The sequence below is a fragment of the Equus przewalskii genome, chromosome 3 (assembly GCF_037783145.1).
Source record: "Equus przewalskii isolate Varuska chromosome 3, EquPr2, whole genome shotgun sequence".
NCBI classification, from domain to species: Eukaryota; Metazoa; Chordata; class Mammalia; order Perissodactyla; family Equidae; genus Equus; species Equus przewalskii.
This window is the reverse complement of record NC_091833.1, coordinates 114,643,137-114,664,308: the sequence shown is the minus strand read 5'-3', so window position 1 is coordinate 114,664,308 and position 21,172 is coordinate 114,643,137. Positions and strand designations below refer to the sequence as shown.

The window sequence follows — 21,172 nt, the reverse complement described above, 5'->3', positions numbered from 1 at the left end:
CAATGGACATTCATATACAAGTTTCTGTATGGACATATATTTTCAATTCTCTTGGTTAAATACCTAGGAGTAGAATTGCTGGGTCAAGTAGTAACTGTATGTTCAACCTTTGGAAGACGCGCCAGACTATTTTTCAAAGCAGCTACAAATTGCACAATCATACTAGCAATGTTTGAGGGTTCCAATTTCTCTACATCCTCATCAACATTTGTTTTGTCTGTGTTTTCTGTTTTAGCCATTCTAGTGGGTATAAAGCGGCATCTCACCACGGTTTTGATTTCCTTAACAACTAACGACGTTGAGCATCTTTTCATGTGCTTATTGGTCATTTGTATATCTTCTTCAGATGGATATCTACTCAATTTTTTGCCCATTTTTAACTTATTCTGAATACACGCTCCTTATCACACATATGATTTGCAAATATTTTTCCAATTCTATAGGTTGTCTTTTCACTTTCTCGATGATATCCTTTGAAGCACAAAAGTTTTTCATTGTGATGAAGTCTAATTCATTGATGTTATCTTGGGCAGCTTGTGCTTTGGGGTTATGTCTAAGAGACCACTGCCTAATCCAAGTCATGATGATTTACTCCTACGTTTTCTTCTAAGAGTTTTATAGTTTTAGTTCTTTCATTTAGGTCTATAATCCATTTTGAGTTAATATTTGTATGCGGTATGAGGTAGGAGTCCAACCTCATTCTCTTACATTTGACTACCCTGTTGTGCCAGCACCTTTTGTTGAAAAAACTATTCTTTCCCCATTGGGTGGTCTTGTAAACAAACTAACCATAAATCTAAAGGTTAATTTCCAGACTCTCAGTTTCATTTCATACATCCATTCCATACAAGTACCAAACTATCTTGATGACTGGAGCCTTGTAGTAAGTTTGAAATTGGGAAGTGTGAGTCCTCCGACTTGGTTCTTCTTTTTCAAGATTTTTTTGGCTATTCTGGGTCCCTCACATTTCCATATGAATTTTAGGATCAGCTTGCCAATTTCTGCAATAAGGCAGCTGGGATTCTGATACAGACCGCCTTGAGGCTGCAGATCAGCATGGGAGCACTGCTATCTTAGTAATGTTACATCTTCTGATCACGAACATGGGATGTTTTTCCATTTATTACGTCGTCTTTGATTTCTTTCAATGACGTTTTATAGTTTTTAGTGTACAAGTTTTGCATTTCTTTTGTTAAATTTATTCCTAAGTATTTTATCCTTTTTGATACTATGGTAAATGAAATTTTCTTAATTTCATTCCTAGGATTTTCAATATATAAGATCACGTCACATATGAATAAGGATAGTTTTAGTTCTTCCTTTCCAAACCTGGATGTCTTTTCTTTCTTTTTCTTACCTTACTGCCCCATCGATACTGATTTATAATACCATTTTATGTATCTCATCTTTGAAAATGTCTTTTCACATAGATACTGCCAAATACCGATATTAATCCACAGGCGTGAGTTTAACTGAACATATTAATTGCTTAGAAGGCATTTATAGAATCATTAGGTTCTTCTCTTGACATTTGCCTTTCAGCATGTCATCACACTGTTGATCAATCACTTCCAAGTGAAAGTTAGGTGGAAGCTTCTCAACTGAACAGTTAAGCAGATTTTGAGACACAGACATGTCCTTTGCACTGTGTGAAAGTGTGAAAAGTCCCGGTGGAACTGCATTTTAGTCTTGGACAACACACTCACTGCAAACCTGTAGGAGGCTGGAGAGTCTGCTCCTTGTTTTAACTTCTGACAGAATGAAAATGTAAAAAGCAGCTCGACATTAATTTGTGATTCTGACAATGTTAGCTGTTAGAATGACTTAACTGCATTAAACATTTTGCATAAAAGTGTATTTTGCCTTGTAATTTTAGGTTGAATTCATTAAGAAACATTATCAAGTCTGTAGCAAAAGCTACACAAACAACAGCATACTAAATACACTTTTCTGCATTCTGCTCTTTCTACTTATTATGTCTGCGAGCTCCCTTATTCAATTTTTTTCTGGCTTCACGCAGTGCGTGAATGTGTTATGACTTATTTAACCAATAGCACTGAACTAAATCAGATTTTAAAAGAACATAATATAAAAAAAGATTCAAGATATTGCTAATTTATTTATTGTTATATTTTTAGTTTCCTATGCTGTATTAATTAAATATCCACTAGACATAAACATAAAATACTAGACATGTGCCAAATATTTACTCAATAAATTCAATAAAATCAAGTATAATTTTTCAAAATCGTAATCTTAAAGACAGAATACAATGATCAGTACCAAAAAAAGATTCAGTTAACGCACACCTCAGCATGAGAACACCTATGGTCGGGTACTTTTCCAGATACTACTGTGAGGTAATCTAAGGCTAGAATTTGTATTGACTTTCTCTTGCTGTCTTCTATCAAGAAGGAAACTGGTAAGTGGAGGAAGAAACAGAACACAGCCTTCTGAAATACAGCTGGTACTGGTGACGTCTGCTGGAGCTGCTCGGCAGCCACCCCTGCCTCCCACACCTTCCCGTTAACAGCGTTCTGAATAAAACCACATGTGTTTGAATGGGACTAATGCCACCCTCATCTCTGGGCCCTAATTGGCTTAATACAAATCAGCGTGTCTCACCCCTTTGGCCCCAAAGATTGGCTGAGAGGCATGTGACCAATTAGAAATGAGCATTTGAAAATGAGCAAAAAAAAGGTTTTTGCTGGGAATGTAGGGAACACACCTCTAGAAAGTGTGTGAGACTATGATGCCAGAAACCAAAACTGCTGTGCTCTTTGTCATTTGCCCTCTACCCTGCAGGCAGCCGGCAAACCAAGCCGACAGAGGGAGGCAGCAGAGAGGCAGAGCAGAAGCCCTAATAACACTTAAGCTCTGAATCAAACCAGGCTGGGGCCAGCCCTACTTCTGGAATTTTAGTTACATGAGACTTTTTCTTTTTCCCCTTAAGCCTATTTAGGCCAAATTTTTGGTTGGTTGTGAATGAAAGATGTAGCTAGAATTTGAAGAAAGGCCTCAGCAATAAATCTACTTCTCATTGCTCAAAAGAATTGCAATTTGCCTCTAAAAAATGAATAGCTCCAATGAAACAAGCATAATTTCAGGTTAACTGCATCCATTTTTTTTTCCTACTAGGTCTTCAGCCAACAGTGACAATTTCCTCACTGCCTTCAGTTGTCCAACCAGCTTATCCCCACTGTGCATGCCATTCTGTACTGCTGGCTAAATATAGCTATGGGTCTTTTTGTCTCCAGACTAAAATATAAATCCCCTAGCACAGCACATCAGGTTCTTCAGAATTGAGTTCCTGCTTGTCTTTCCCAGTCTAATCTCCTCCCACTCCCTCACCACACTCTTTTCTGGCCTCACAACATCAGGCCCCTTCCTGTTTCTGTGACCTTGTACGCACTCTGCATTTCTTCTCCCTCCAAGGCTGTTCCTGTACGTCCACTGTCATTCCGACTGCCACCATCTCCCACGCACAGTGTCCCTTGCTCTACAGCCAAGGCATTTTACAGACCCCTAAACTGGCAGCTGTCTCCTAGGGACCATCCATAGTCGTCTCTGTATTCCTGGTGCCTGCCACATGTCCAGCACATCATGGACAATCACATGGTGAGAAAGCAGAAACGTGCATTTTAAAAATGCAATATTTATATTCAAAAAGTTTTCTCTATTCTACGAAAAGATTTTACCAAAAAAACATTTTATTAAGGTATCTCAGGCAATCTGTGGACATGAATTTGTGGTCTGGTTATTAGTACTAACTCCTACTCTGAATTTATTTTCATATTCTTTAAGTGTCAAATTTAATTAATGTCTATTGAGTGAATGTTTGTTGAAATGCAGTATATATAGTGCGACACCTGAGGAACCAGGATGGGTCAGATTTTTACAGTTGCTATTGTTAAAAATTACAGTAATCTATAAACAAAAGGTTGCAGATGCTAGCTTTTCCAAGTAGTGAGATGCCAAACTAATGGGAATATTCTGCAAGAGTGCGTTACAAGTGGACTGAAAGAACCAGTGAACTCTGCTGAATGCAGAAGCGATCAGTCTCACATAGCAATCAGCACTGGGATAATTCTTATTTAACATGTGGGCAAATATAAATAGTGCAATACTTCAGCTACACTTCTAGAATGATGGACTCTGAGCTGGAAGATACAATTCAATTAGTGGATTTAAAGGAAATCACAACACAGCTACAGTAAACAAAACAGTGTCGTACTGGTATAAAGACAGACACGTAGACCAATGGGATAGAATATAGAGCCCAGAAATAGATTCTCGTATATATGGTCAAATGACTTTCAACAAGGGTGCCAAGACCACTCAATGGGGAAAGGACAGTCTTTCAAATGGTGCTGGGAATTCCACAAGCAAAAGAATGAAGTTAGACCTTACTTAACACCAGATACAAAAAACTAACTCAAAATGGATCAAAGACCTTTATTAAGAGCTGAAACTATAAAACTCTTGGAAGAAACAAAGGGGAAAGCTTCATGACATTGGATTTGACAATAATTTCTTAGATATGACACCACAGGCATAGGTAACCAAAAAAAAAAAAAAAGAGAGACAAACTGGACTTCATCAAAATGCTTAAATTTTGTGTATCAAAAGACACTACAAACAGAGTGAAAAGGCAACCCATAGAATGGGAGAATATATTTGCAAATCATGTATCTGATAAGGGGTTAAGATCTAGAACATATAAAGAACTCCTACCACTCAACCACAAAATAAACAACCAACCAGATTCAAAAATGGGCAAAGGACTTGAACAGACAGAGCTTTCTCCTAAGAAGATACACAAATGGCCAATAACCACATGAAAAGGTACTCAACATCACTAATCATTAGGAAAATGCAAAGCGAAACTATAAGATACCACTCCATACCCACTGGGATGGATACCATCAAAAGAACAGAAAATAACAAGTGTTGGTGAGGATGTGGAGAAATTGAAACCCTGCAAACTATTGATGGGAATGTAAAATGGTGCAACTACTGACCAGCCCCTCAAAACATTAAAAACAGAATTACCACATGATCAAGCAATTCTACTTCTGGGTATATTCCTCCAAAAACAGAAAGCAGCGTCTCAAAGAGGTATCTGTACACCATGTTCACAGCAGCGTTACTCTCAACAGCTAAAATGTGGAAGATACCCAAGTGTCCACTGACAGACACCTAAGTGAAATACGGCATGTCCATACAATGGATTCTTATTCAGCCTTAAGAAGGAAATCATGACACATGCTACAACATGCATGAACCCTGAAAACATTATGCTAAAGTGAAATAAGCTAGTCACAAAAGACAGTGTATGATTCCAGAGATATGAGGTTCTTAAGAGTGGTCAAAATCATAAAGACAGAAAGTACAACGGTAGTCACCAGCAGCTGGGGGGAGAGGAGAATGCCGACTTATTGTTTAAAGGGTATAATGTTTCAGTTTCACAAGATGAAAAGAGTTCTGGAGATGGATGGTGTTGAAGGCATACACAAGAATATGAATATACTTAATACCACTGAATTGTACACTTAAAAATGGTTAAGATGGCCAATTTTATGTTGTATGTATCTTACCACAATCAAAACACACCAGAGGTTGGGGGAGAAACTGCAGAAACTTTCCTGAAGGGCAGGCCCCAGTGTGTAGCCACAGCATCTGCACCCACCCTGGTCATGCTTCCCCTACACGAGCTGAGAAAGAAGGATACATGTATTTGTTTGTTCAATAAATTTCTGAGCATCTTCTACGTCCCAGGAACTGTTTTAAGGGCTGGGAATACAGCAGAAAACATGGCAGACAAGGTTCCTCACTTCAAGAATTGTATATACCAGCAGAGGAGGCATACAAATAAATAAAAAATAATTACATCACAAATAATCATACAATTTCAGGTAGTAACAAGCGTCATAAAGAAAAATAAAGTAGGAAAGAGGACCGAGAATGGAAGGCTTCTATTTTAAATATGGTGGTCAAAGAAAGAGAGGATGAGACAAGCAAAACAGACACCAAACTAAACAAGTAAACAAATAAATAGCCTCTTTTAAAAAGCAACTGGTAAACAATCCATGAAAGAAAAATTGGGTAAGCTGGACTTCATTAAAGTAAAAACCGCTCTGTGAAAAACAATGTCAAGAGGAGTAGAAGACAAGCCACAGACTGCGAGCAAATATTTGCAAAAGATACATCTGATAAAAGACTTATCCAAAATATACAAAGAACTCAAACTCAGTAATAAGAAAGCAACTCGGCTAAAAAATGGGCCAAAGACCTCAACAGACACTCCACCAAAGAAGATATACAGATGGCAAATAAGCAGATGAAAAGATGCTCCACATCATACGTCAACAGGGAAATGCAAATTAAAATGGAGATACCACTACACACCTATTAGAATGGCCAAAATCCAAAACACGGACAGCACCAAACACTGATGAAGATGTGGAGCAATAGGAATGCTCATTCAGTGCTGACGGGAGCACAAAACGGTACGGCCACTTTGGAAGGAAGAAAGTTAGGCATTTTCTTACAAAACCAAATATGCTCTCACCATATGATCCAGCAATTGTACTCTTTGTTATTTACTCAAAGGAGCTGAAAACTCAAGTCCACACAAACACTTGTACTTGGATATTTATAGCAAAAATTTATTTCACTTTAACTGCCAAAACTTGGAAGTAACTGAGATGTCCTTCCGTAGGTGACTGGATAAATAAATGGTGGTACATCCAGACAGTGGAATATTATTCAGTGCTAAAAAGAAATAAGCTATCAAGCCGTGAAAAACACATGAAGGAACCTTAAACATATATTAACTAAATGACAGAAGCCAATCTGAAAAGGTTACATATTGTATGATTCTAACTATATGACATTCTGGAAAAGGCACAACTATGGAGGCAGTAAAAAGATGAGCGGCTGCCAGGGCTTGGGGGGAGGAAGGGGTGAACAGGTGAGCAGAGGGGACTTCTAGGGCAGTGAAAAGACTCTGACACTATAATGGTGGATCCATGTCATTACACATTTTTCAGAGAATACGTACAGTACCAAGAGTGAATCCTAATGTACACTATGGATTTGGGGTGATTATGCGACACCGTAGGTCCATCGATTCTAACAAAGGTATCATTTTGGGGGGGAATGTTGATAATGGGGGCGGCTATGCACATGTGGGGACGGGGTACATGGGAAGTCTCTGTACCTCCCTCTCAATTTTACTGTGAACCTAAAATTGTTCTAAAAAATAAAGTCTTTAAAAAAAAAAAAGAAAAAGTAACTGGCAGCAGACCAATTCTCCTGTCCAGACTAACCAGAAAAGCCAGATAAAATATAAAACCGAAACAAACCTTCAACACCTGTGCTAAGGAATTAGTGACCTGTTGAAGCACGCAAGCCTTAAGAAGACAAGGAGGGACAACTGACCCAGGGAGGGGAAGCTGCTGGCACGGGGCAGTGACATCTGAGGCTGCTTTCTCTCTTGGGAAACATACCCATTCTAGGCCAGGGCAAGAGGCTGAGACAAATGTGGCCACTTACGAGGCAAAGAAACCAGTGGAGCTGGGGGCAGTCTCTCAGGGCTGGAGAGAAAACACTTGAGATTCAGGGGCCAGGATGCCAGAAGGGTGGGTGGTAAACAGAGGCCACACTCTGCTGGACTCCCCTCTGGACACCTGAGGAACTCTGAGGCTGTGGGGGCATAAGGGGCTTCTGTGTCGACATAAAGGTCTATTTACCTATCTGGGTGTAATTACATAGATAGGATCTTTGTAAAAATTCACCGATTTGTACCCTTGTCTGTATGCATTGTACACCACAATAAAAAGTTTAAGGGAAAAAAACCTCTCTTTTATTCTCATATAGAATCCATGGTTGCTCTGTATCTGGAACAGTTAATGAAGTTCTGGGACCTAAAACAATCTAACATCATGAGAACACCAAAAGCAATCACAGAGATCGAGGGCCTATCATGAAAGGACAATTTCAGGAGAAGTGTGCAAAGATAAAACTCCTCGAAAAAGCAAAGAGAACAAAATCATGGAGAGGGGGTAACACTAGAAAATGGTTTATCTGTTTGAAGCCCAAATCTCAGAGCACAGCACAGTCAGGGAGCATTTCCTAAAATTTAAGAAGGAGAGACAGTAACAGAAAGGAAGCGCTACTTGGTACATAGTTATTTAGAGAGGACTTCTTTTTGAAGGTTCAGCACTCTCCCTAACCATTCCATACTTCCTTTGGGGCGTTATCCTCTCCAATCCTTAGTCCCTGCAGTTTCAGGCGCTTATAGCCCAGCCACCAAAGCCCGCTCATCACAGCAGTCAGGTCAGGGACAGGGCCATGACCGTGACAAGAGGCCCGCTCCTCCTGCTGGGCGTAGACATGGGGGTGGGAGTCTGGGCCTGCAGCAGGAAGCAGAGGGGTGAAGCATGAGAATAAAGGCAACAGAGAAGAGAAGGCAAGCTTCAAGATGGGGCACTGATTCTACTGAAGGCCTTGGATCAAGCTGCCACTGAGGCCAGCCCTAGCCCCTCCCTGGACATTTCAAGCTTTTGAACCAATAAATGTGCCAAAATTTACTAGCTGTGTGACCTTGGGCAAGTTACTTAGCCACTGTCTCTAAGTACCTCCACCTATGAAACAGGGACAACAGAACAGGGTTGTTGTGAAGGTTAAAGAGTTACTGTGCATGGAAAATGAGCGCTCAGATTCATGGCAGGCACACAGTGCAGGATAGACATACATGCTCGTTTTTACTATGACTTCTGTTTAAGCGAGACCAAGGTGGTTTTCTGTGATAATCACAGACTCCTGATAAACAAAGATTTCACAACACTGTGAACATTAAAATATAAAGACACAAGAAACAATATTTTACAAAATATAGACCACCAAAATAACACATTTCCTCATTATCAGGTTTTAAGTCAGTCCTCTGAAAATTTTTCTTGCCCCAATTCTCACTAGCCAAGGCAGTAAGCCAGCTGGAAGCAGGGCAAATGCCGCTGTGTCCAGGTAGAAAGGATGAGAAACAGCAGCAGTGCCCCTGAGGTGGGACAACGTTAAGCATGCTGGGGGAGCCTTCCGTGGTGCAGGACTCGGAAGCTTCTCTGTGATTTGGAAGGGCAAAGCCGGTTTCTTCCGTCAGTGAAACTTTGTTCGTGCTTTCAGTTTTAGTAACAATGGTTTAAAACAGCAACAACAAAACTGCTCACAAACACCCTATTTTATATAGAATGTGTACCCAGGAGTAGCCCAGAGCCCATTCGCTCACTGGTGATGACTTTGCTTCCCTCTGGTGAGCCTCATTTCCAGCAGCTCCTCTTGGATGGGGAGACTGAGGCTGAGATTTTTTTGAGAACCTAGATTGGTGCTTTCTCACTTTAATCTCAGCACCTAAGTCAAATAAAATGTGGAATGGCCAACTCACCAGGTGATATACATGACTTATGGCAAAGATATGTGCTTTATCAAACTTTTAGGTCTGCTGATTTGTAACACACACTTTGATTAATAAGCTGTTTAGCCTCATTCTTGTGGATGAAATGAAATATTACACTTTGGAATGTTAAGAAGTATAACAGACACAATGATTAAAACGTGTAGTCATAATGTATCACATTTCTAAACAGCAGAAACCAACATTCTGGAGCAGTGCTACTCAAAGGCAGCAAAGGGTCCATGACAAGGCCCAGGGTCTGAGCCAGAACGTAACCGACACTGAGAAAGTCTAATAAGTGCGGAGAAAAGTAAGTGAACTAAACGGTGTGCTTCGTGGCATGGCTCATTTACGTTCACTGACAGGGTAAGCCTGTGGACCACAGCAGTCTACATCCTGTTGTAGAGTACAGAAGAGCTCTTTGAAGAGAAATGCAAACATGTAGACACAATCAGGAATTTCCACAACACATTTAAAATATGTAAATACCTGTTCCTGCAGGTCGTAGTCATAGCTGTCATGCAGCAGAAGACTGAGGACATATCGAGTATAAATCATGGCATCAATGCCACATTTCTCTAGCTCTTGTCCCAGCCAGGTCTGCACTGGACCCAAAGCATGGAGCAGAGACATTTCAGAAGCAGATACAGGACCTGGATGTGAGCTTGTGGAGCTTTCAGATGGTAAACCATCCACAACAACTGTACAGACAGGGCGCATGAAGTTAGGTTGCTGACAGCCTTAAAATGCGGAGCATTTTCTGCAGTTGATGTTCTGTTGGTATCTGGAGGGGATTTTCACTCCAGTAAAAAGGAGAGATGCTTGACATCTAGGATAAGCATTTATTTTTGCTGGCAGTCAGCCATCTAGAACAGAATTTCCCTCCTCAGGCATGACCAATGAATCAACATCCTAACAGCAATACATATGTAGATACGATTTTCTACTTTCATTTCACGTTGAGGCCAAATGTAAGTCTCCGGCAGAACCTACAAAAATCAGAGAGAGAGAAAAAGCTATGCATTATATATAGACATAAATTAAATTACTGATGTTTTGGGAAAAAAATCCAAATGAACTGTACCTCTTTATTAAAATACCTTTGGCATCTTAGAATACTGATTTTTTTTTGCTGTAATCTTTGACATTTTAAGCTAAGTGACATTTTAAACTTTTAAAAGCTTAACATCACTTAAAAGAAAGGAAAACTCAGAAATTTATATTCTTATGCTTGTGCTCAATTATACTGATGTTTATTTTGCTATCTCAAGAGACTGAACTAGTAAAATTTTATCTGTAATGCTGAAAGAATTTATCTGGTAAGAAATCACTACTTCAAATATAAAAGAAATAAGCAACTGAAGACTGATTTCATTGAAATGCTGGCAAAAAATTAGTCCTTGAAATTTCAATTTTACATAGGTAATCAATTATTTTGAATAGCAAAAAACTTTGGACTGGGGGCCAGCTGGTGGCATGGTAGTTAAGTTCGTACGTTCTGCTTCAGTGGCCCAGGGTTAGCCAGTTTGGATCCTGGGCCCAGACCTACGCACCGGTTGGCAAGCCATGCTGTGGCAGGCATCCCACATATAAAGTAGAGGAAGATGGCACGGATGTGAGCTCAGGGCCAGTCTTCCTCAGCAAAAGGAGGAGGATTGGCAGCAGATGTTAGCTCAGGGCTAATCTTCCTCAAAAAAAATTTAAAGAAAAGAAACAAAAAACTTGGGACTGAGCTAAGTGATGAGCTAAAAATAACTCACCACTTATTTCATAAACATTAAGGTGGGGGTCGGCCCTGTGGCTCAGTGGTTAAGTTCGCACAGCCCACTTTGGTGGCCCAGGGTTTCGAGGGTTTGGATCCTGAGCGCGGACATGTCACTGCTCATCAGGTCATGCTGAGGTGGCATCCTGCGTGCCACAACTAGAAGGATCCACAACTAAAATATACAGCTATGTACTGGGGGCACTTGGGGAGAAAAAGCAGAAGGAAAAGAAAGAAAAGATTGGCAATAGCTCAGGTGCCAATCTTTAAAAAAACAAAAAAACTAAGCCATGCCAGGCTGTACTGCTATAGCTATAGTAACTTTTCTTCTCTTATAGATAAGCTGACTTTTTGATTGCTTGTGACAGATGCCATTCTTCTAATTTAATAGCTTTCCCCCCTAATTTAACATACTTTCTATATGTCAAACTAATCTAACAATGGTCTTATTCAATAATATTCTTTATGTTAGAGTTGTGATTAATTTATGCCACTAGAAAATGAAGACTAATATGGAGATAGGTAAATTTCATTGGCTCAACTTTTGCATGAATTTTAGTAGACAACAAGAGGGTTACCAAAAATGACATTTAAAGAACTATTAATAATTACTGCTAGTAAAAACATCAAGTCAGAAAAACAGACGCTCTTCGCCAAAGATTTAAGACTCAGTTTCTCGTATTTCATCTATAACCAAACAGTAAATTTTATATACAATAAATATAAAGAAAAAATGTTTCAATCTACCATGGGACTACGTTACCAGATTAATGTATCACTAATATATATTCTGCTTTCTAAAATCTTCTCTACCATTCTCTTTCTGAATTATGAAAACTAGATAAATTCAAGCTAAGATTTTCTATAATTTTCACCTGCTAAAATTTTCCAGCTAATTCTCAAAATTGACACACTTTATGTAAATTCTTTAATATGTTTGGGTCTCAGAATGCCAGACAGATCACCAAATAATACATTCAACTTGATGTCACTTGAAGCAGTTGACAAGTCAGTAACTCATTCAACGAAGATCAACCAAGATGGTGAGGAGACTTGAAGCAATGGCCCAAGGAAGTAGGTGAGAGAATCTCCAGCAGCTAGAGTTCACAGGAAAAGTGCCAGACAAGAGAGAGCTGCACAGAGAAAACAATGACAGATCTGCAGAGGGTTGCCCCCAAGCATTCAGCAGAGTTAATCAGGGCATGCGAGTGAGTAACTACCCCAAGGCCCAGGAAAGGGTCATCCGAAAGGAGAGGACAGAACCTTATGCTCAGCGTGGCTAGTTAGGGATGGTGCCTGTGTCCCACCAGCTAGAGTAGAAGACCTCATAATTCAGGGGACACTAGAGTATTCACAGGGGTCTTGCCTTAGTAACGGGGAACAATTAGCCCTAGACTAAACACTGCTCTGGGTCTGCCTAACAAATCTTAACAACAAGACCTAAAAGGACAAAACTGTTTCCAACTAGTTCCACTATGATCCCAGAAGAAAGCTCAAGAAATTTATAGGAACACAAAAAACAGCCAGCACACAAGAAGGTAAAATTTACAAGTCTGGCATCCAATGAAAAACTAGCAGGCATACAAAGAAGTAGACATAAAGGGAGAGGAAATGAGGAGAAAAATCAATTAATTGAAACCAACCAGACTTGAGACAAACGTTAGAATTAGCAGAAAAGGACTTTAAACAGTTATGACCATATGCCGTATGTGTGAAAAGTAGAGAACAGAAGATATAAAGTCAAACATCTAGAGATGAAAACTATAACGTCTGAGATGAAAAATACAAAGGATATGATTAATGGCAAATTAAACATTTCAGAAGAAAAGACTACTGAATCTTAAACTGCAAAAGAAACTATACAAAATGAAATACAAGGAGAAAAAATTCCTTAAAATTAACAGTTTCAGTGAGCTGTGTGACAATTCTAAGAAATCTAACATACATGTAATTGGAGGAGAGAAGGTGACAAAAAACATTTAAAGAAATAACGGCCAAAATTTTTCCAAACCTAATAAAACATAAAACACACAGATCCAAGAAGTTCACTGAACTCTACGCACAAGAAACAAAGAAAATGATGCCTAGGCACACCATAAAAAAACTATTCTAACAGTGGTAAAGACAGAGACCTTGAAGCTGCCATAGAAAAAAAGAAACATTAGGCAGAACAGAACAAAGAAGGGTGACATCAGACTTCTTGTTAGAAACAACGTAGGGGGCAAAAACTTGAAAGCTCTGAAAGAAAAAAAAAGTCAACTTAAAATTATCAAAAATATCTTTCAAAATGAAGGTGAAACAAAGACTTTTTCAGACATACAAAAGCCAAAAGAACTCATCAACAGCCAATCTGCCCTACAAGAAATGCTAAAGGAAACCTGTCAGGCAGAAGGACAGTGATGACAGAACAAAAGGTGGATCCACACAAAGGAACAAAGAGCACCAAAAATAGGAACTATAGTTTTCTCATTAAATATCTTTAAAAGATAATTGACTGTTGAAACAATAACAACGTATTATGAGGTTTGTAACGTCTGTATAAGTAAAATGCATGACAACAGCAGCATAAAGGCCAGGAGTGGAATAACTAACTAGAAGGTTCTTATATATTACCTGAAATGGTATAACATCACTTGGAGATAGCTATTAATAATCATAATAAATTTAAATGGTTTAAACCACCAATTAAAAGACAGAGATGGCTCAGACTGGATTCTAAAACAGCAAGACCCAATTACACGCTGCCCATAAAAATATCCACACTAAATATAAAGACCCAAATAGGTTAAAAGTAAAATAATGAAAAAAGATATACCATGCCAACACTAATGGAAAAAAAGCCAGAGGGTCTACATTAATATCTGACAGAGTAGATTTCAGAGCAAAGAATATTAACAGAGATAAAGAAGGTCACTTCATAATGACAAAGGGGTCAATTCATCAAGAGGATAGAACAATCCTGCATATTATATACCTAACAGAGGAGTTTCAAAACATGTGAATAAAGTGGGGCTGGCCTGTGGCCAAGTGGTTAAGTTGGTGCGCCCTGCTTTGACAGCCCCGAGTTCGCAGGTTCAGATCTCAGGCACGGACTTACACACCGCTCATCAGCCATGCTGAGGCAGCATCCCACATACAAAACAGAGGAGGACTGGCACAGATGTTAGCTCAGCGATAATCTTCCTCGAGCAAAAAGAAGAAGACTGGCAACAGACGTTAGCTCAAAGCCAATCTTCCTCACACACACAAAAAATAAAATGTGAATAAAAACTGGTAAGACTGCAAGAAGAAAGAGACATATCCAAAATTCTACTAGGAGATTTCAATACCACCCTCTCCATCACTGGACGAAGAAGTAGACAGATAATCAGTATGGATACAGAAGACTCAAGTGACATTATCCACCAATTTGATATAAGATAGACTAGATTCCAGGCCACAGAGAAAGTCGCAACAAACTTAAAAGGACTCAAATCATACAAAATATATTCTCTGACCATATGGAATTAATTTAATAACAGAAAGACGTCTGGAAAATCCCTCAAATATTTGAGAACCAAAGAACATATTTCTAAATAACCAATAGGGCAAAGAAGAAATCAAAGGAGAAATTAGAAAGGATTTTGAACTGAATGAAATGAAAACACAACATATTAATATTTTTAGGATGCCACTAAAGTAGTACTTAGGGGAAAATTTATAGCATTAAAAGCTTACATTAGAAAAAGTCTCAAATCAATAACTTCAGTTTTCACCTTAAGAAAGTATAAAAAGAAAGCAAATGAAACCTAGACTAGGCAGAAAAGGGAAATAAAAATCAGAGCAGAAACCAATGAAACAGAAAATGGAAAAACAATGAGACCAAAAGCTAGTTCTTTTAGACAACAAATTCTATAAACTTCTAGCCAGACTGTCCAGGAAAGAGAGAGACAAATTACCAAGATTGGGAAAGAGAGAGGTGAGATCACTACACATTCTAGATATAAAAAGAATAAAGGGAGGGGCCGGCCGAGTGGCGCAGCGGTTACTTCGCACGTTCCACTTCTCGGTGGCCCGGGGTTCACCGGTTCAGATCCTGGGTGCGGACATGGCACCGCTTGGCAAGCCATACTGTGGTAGGCGTCCTACATATAAAGTAGAGGAAGATGGGCACGGATGTGAGCTCAGGGCCAGTCTTCCTCAGCAAAAAGAGGAGGATTGGCAGCACATGTTAGCTCAGGGCTAATCTTCCTCAAAAAAATACATAAATAAATAAAAAATAAAGGGGTATTAGAAAAACGTCACACCAATAAATTAAACAACTTAGACGAAATGGACAAATTCCTTGCAAACACAAATTACCAAAGTTCACTCAATAACAAACAGAATGAATAGCCCTGTATCTATAAAAGGAACTGAATTTCTAGTTGAAAACTTCCCCACAAAGAAATCTCCGGGCACAGATGGCTTCCAAGTTGAATTCTATCAAATATTTAAGGAAAACACAATGCCAATTCTATACAAACTCTTCCAAAAAATTAAAAAGGAGAGAATACTTCCCCAGTCATGTTACGAGGCCAGTATTATCCTGACACCAAAACCAGACAAAGACACTAAAAGAAGAGAACTACCGACCAATGTACCTCGTGAACACAGATGCAGAAATTCTAAACAAAATTCAGGAAACTGAATCCAAAACCACACATCAGACCCAGAGAGTACGGGGTGTCAGAAGAACGTTATTAATGAAATCGACATAATTGTTTCTGCCATACAACCTCTAAAACATCGGTTTCACTTTGAACAACTTAGGATAAGGATTCTTTTATTACTTAAATGCAGAAAGGCCTTAAAAAGTTACACCATGACAGACTTGGTGCACTGTAAAGACTGATAAAGAAATACTGTTTTCCTTTTGTATTGTTTACTGTGAAACATGGTATCAACCCAACCATAGGATTCTCTCTGTTGTCATTAAGAGATTTCACGTTTCTTTGGCCAAGTGAAAAGATTCAAGAAGGAGGTGAGAAAAAATCAGCATACAAATGCAAAATAAAGCAAAGCCCAGCGAACTCCCAGGGTCTCATCAAGCTGGTTACAGCGTTCCCCGGTGTTGTCACCCTAACAGCATTCCTCCTGCAGTCTGTTCGACAGCTGGTTCCATAAAATGCTTCAACAACTGGCCATTTCCCTAGAGCCACTCGAGGTTTTACAGTTTTTACAGTTAGAGTTTTTACTCTAAAAAAAAAAAGAAAAGTGGCAAGTACAGACTGCACAGGACCAAGGAAGAGGGAATGAAGGCTGGAAGGTCTGGCAGCTTCAGACTCCTGTCCGCAGTACCTTTGAGCGGACACAAAGAAGGGGGCCTGAGAAAGAAGCCACACAAGACGGCTTTTTCCTGTACAGAACGACAGGTCTAAGTGTTCTCCGAGCTAAAGGGTGTCCACTCTCCTGACTGTTAGCAGACGACCTAGGGACAGAATATTAGCTCATAACTAAGCTTTCCCACCCGAAGCAGAGAGCCTTTGGTAGAGGGGCGAACGTCGGACCCAAATGAGAGACACGACTTCTGTTCTGAACTGAAAGGAGGGGACTCCTAGGTATGCTGGCTCATGATTATGTTTAATTAAAACTTATTTCAGGTGTGATCCACTACGTGGTCAAAACAATAGTGGGACCTGAAAAGCACAGGCAAAATCCATTTAACATCCACCTGGCAAGTTCAAGAACATAACTGGCAAACACCCAAGTTTCAAACTGTCTATTCAGCTTTATATTCATTCTGAGTGTGAAATGTAGTCAGTATGAAGTTAAATTTCATTTCAATTTTGTTAAATTCTCTAAAAGAGTTTTAAAGAAAAAGCACCACTGTACATATTCAAGGATTTTCTGGGGGTTTTTTCAACATTCCCTTCTCCAGAGGTTTACACTGAGAAAAAAGGATCTTCAAATCATCTTGAATATCTTTCTTCCCTGGAAAATGAACCCAAATCATCCTAAAGATTGGGCTGTATAAATGATAACTTAAAAGGTGTGACAATAATACACTTATTTTACAATTTTTGTCTTTTTTACTTAAAGTTTTAAATAGTTTCTATTAAGGATGCAAAAACATATATAGTTAATTAAATGTCCATGGACGTTTATATATCACTTGAGCCTTCTTTAATTCATGAAGGTAGGATGGAAGAGTGGAAAGTGCATTAGCCTGGCAGTCATAATATCTAGGTTTTCACAGTCAGTCCCACCTCTCCTACTTAACAGCTGGGTTTTGTGCCCATGACTTCTTGGGGTCTCTGTTTTCTCATCTGTAAAACAGAATAATAAATACTTTCTCTCTCTACCTCTCAACTTCTCACAAGCTTGCTGCAATGAGCAAATGAGAAGTGATCTATGTATTTTCTGGCCTTTGCATTTCACAAAATGTCATACAAATGGAATGTATTATTATAAACTACTCCCCCAAACTGCTCACATTTGCTTAATCTTACCGGTTCCTTCACTAATATGACTATCTGAAGAATAGTAATTATGTAAAATATATTAGGCTTTTAGAACAAAAAATACTCAATTTCCTTACTATTCCTAAAAAGAAAATTCTGAAATCGCCTTCATTCATAATAATCTAGTTCTAGTCATATCAAAGTTAAATAGCATTTTGGTTCTCCACTGCAGATTCAAATGTGACACTGCCAAAAGCTGAGAGCGGTTAAGCGCAGAGGATGAGCGCAGAAGTACAACGGACTCCCTCTGCTGCCCAGTTTTCCATTTATTTTGGAATGCATGCATCGCAGAGCAATCTCTCCACACTTAAGCCACGCTATCCCAAAACGGCACGGAGTCAGAGAACTCTGCACACATGGGCTTTTCTGCTGCCTCATGTATAATTTCTAGCCATTTTAAGGATGCTAGGATTAAAAATAGCCCTGGTGGTGAGTGAAAATCATCCTGCAAAGACTGGGGCACTCTGCAGGCTTGGGGATCAATGAAAGCCTCGGGGCCTAATATTAATGTAAGCCTGGAAGTGAAGGTGGTGGAGTGAGGGGAGGACAGCCGGCCTGCTCCGCTGACTCCCGTAACAGCGCTCGGGAACCCCGCACCGCCCTGGGTCTCTAGAAGGCAGGGTCCCACAGTCTGTGACGTTTATGATCAGATCTGGGACTAGAATAACAAACAATTTAAAAACAAAAGCATTTAATTCTTTATCTAGTCTACATGTTTTCAGAGTGATATAATTAGTCCCAAATGATCTGTCCATTAAGAAAAAAGAAAACAGATGTAGGTACTTAAGTTATTACATAAGTAAATACTTTTCAACAAACAGAAAAGACATGGTAATACCACAAATTTCAATGAGAAATTTAATAATGAAGGGTTTTGTCGGGGGCAGTAGTTGTTTCGAAGGAGTTCACTGATCTTCCAGAATCTCAACCCTCATGTAACAATGTTCTAAGAAATACAGCCCATCTTTTTATACTCTTTGTAACACCACATACATTGCTGACAACAATTCGAATTACAGCTCCCACTAGCATTCCTAGATAAATCACTTAGGGTGCATGAGCAGAGCTTCCCAGGAGCTGGAGGAGACACACTCTACAGCTCAGTCTCTTCAGTGCTCAAGCAGAGCAGACGTGTAGCCAACTTAATTTAAATAGTAAGGCGTTTCTCTTCTGTTTTTTGTAATATACTGTGTATATTTTTAGGTCTGCCAAAAACACATAAAAGTTATTCCTAAAAGCATAACCTCTTTCCGACACAGTACATATGTATTATTTGTGGAATGTTTTCTCAATTTACTTTTGTTGACAGTACAACTGATCATAAAGAGCACCAGACAGTAAACCGTTAGAAACCAGGCTCCTCTGGGCAAAATACAAAATGTGAATCTTGTGGAGAAAAATCTAGGTGGCTCTGTTCAACCAATGTATTCTCTTCCTGAAGCATTCTTTTAGTCTCAGAGCACTTCCGTGCTCGAGTTTATCATATACACTTGTATTATAAAAGTTTTTAAAGTATTTTTTTAAACATGAAGAGAGAAGGACACCCACACATAATTTCTCCATCCTAATATAATTCACTGCTAGTATTTTGGTGTGGTTATTATCAGTGTTTTTTCCTTTGTATAGAACTTAAAATTTTTCATCATGTCAATTTGTTAAATAATAATATATACTTTTGTATTCTGCTTTTTTCACCTAACCTTATGTCATTCCAGCGTTATTCTAGGGTCTTACTGCACTGTCCAATATGGTAGGCACTAGCCACATGTGGCTATTTAAACAAATTAAAAATCAGTTCCTCAGTCACACAAGCCACATTTCAAGCGCTCAATAGTCACACGTAGTTAGTAGCTACTGTGTAAATATAGGACATTTCCAACATCACAGAAGTGTTAAGGGACAATGCTGCCTTTGAACTCTCCCCAGCAAATGACTAGGTTGAGCTAAACAAAAAATCATTAGCTCTTTTCAAGAGAGTTCATATGCCCCTCCTCATGTGCCTGTAGACTGTGTGAGGCAGTCTTCCTTTTACCCAGAAGATGGGACACTATTCACAGCTATTCAGAGATAACACAATGTGCCCAAGAGGAGCTGCTGGAAGGAACTGGAAAACACCTACCTTTATGGTTGAGAGGTCTCAAATTTCAACCGGGCAAATTTCATTACAGTAGAATGTAATCATGGAAGGTTCAACGACAAAGTCAGACTGTACAGAGCAGCAAGAGTACTCGATGCTTACTGACAAAGCACAAAGAAAACAGCATAGCTAAGATGAGGGCCAAGGGACAAAATCTGGGAAGAAAGGTTATTCAGTCAAAATAGGGTAGATTATGGTGCAGAAACAAAGCACCCCCACATCACAGCAGCTTAACACACAGGTTTATATCTTGCTCACGCAACATGTCCATCCTGGATTGGCACGGATGTTCAGCGTCATCACTCATTGCAATCACTCTGAGATGCAAGACGACGGTATGGCCGCCAACCCTGAACCCTGCTAGTCCAGAAGCCAGAGAAAAAGGAGATCTGTGCCAAAGCGTGTACCAGCGCTTCAAGAGCTTCCTCCTGCAAGTGAGTCGCTCACATCTCATGGGGCAAGGCAAGTCTCCAGCCCCTGCTTCACTTCACAAGGTGGGAGATGCACTCCTCTCACGTGAGGGAAGAGCAGAAACAGGTGTCGACAGCCCTAATGACTACTTCAAGGGGCAAAATACGGGGACTCATGATAGGAAACAACTCTAAAGTCTAACATTGCTGAAAACAGCATTCTGACGGAATATTCAAGGCACAGGTGAATCAAAACACCGCAAAAGAAAAAATAATCCATACAAAAGAGACTAAAGTAATATACTCAAAGGTTTTGGAAGGCAAGAACACTGCTGAAGCCTTAACACGTAAATGGCAAAGGAGTCAATTCCTGTCCTACGTCCTCTAAGAAGGCTTCTGTAATTACTTAAGGCCACAGTGTTCTCTTCCTGTGATACCTAGGGCACTCACCGTCCTCATCGCCCTCTGCCTTTCAATGATATCTACTCACACTATTCTCCGACTGCCTCCTGAGTGCGGGTTCCTTCACAAATGAGGCTGAAAGTTCCTCAGGGCCAAACTGTGACACATTCCAAGTACTATTTAGCAGAATGCTTTGGCAGATGATGAAACTGTGTCAAACTAAATACTTCCCAAATCTAAATGGGGGGAATAAATTCCGAAAGAGAGAGGTTTAGGAAATAGTCATAATACTAGCCCATGGGAGAAAAAACTCAACTCCAGCCAAGTTCTGAGCCCACAGGCAGGGAATAACTCTCTAACCTAGAAACTCTCACTCCTTCTTTCACCATCCACACAACGTACTGAAGGCTTCTTGTGTGTTGGGGACTCCGCGTGGTGTTAGTGATACAGAAACGACCATACGGTATCAGCAGACTCTGGTCTTCCCCCTGGGTGCCTAACTTGTACGCTTCCCACTGAAACCCA

At 39.6% G+C, this 21,172-nt stretch overlaps 1 protein-coding gene across 14 annotated transcripts in view; it reads right to left on the bottom strand.

Annotated features, from left to right (window-relative positions):
• Positions 1–21,172, bottom strand: part of KIAA0232 (KIAA0232 ortholog) — an 81,542-nt gene that overhangs the window by 38,328 nt on the left and 22,042 nt on the right. For 13 of the 14 annotated variants that reach the window (XR_011538345.1, XM_070613329.1, XM_070613334.1 and 10 more), the window contains exon 2: positions 9,944–10,443. Coding sequence is in view for 13 of the 14 variants with exons in the window: in XM_070613329.1 (XP_070469430.1) it covers positions 9,944–10,174 (231 nt within the window). In the remaining variant the exon portion in view is untranslated. Of the gene's footprint in view, positions 1–9,943; positions 10,444–19,817; positions 19,937–21,172 lie in introns of all 14 variants that reach the window. The other variant, XM_070613330.1, reaches the window with a different exon arrangement.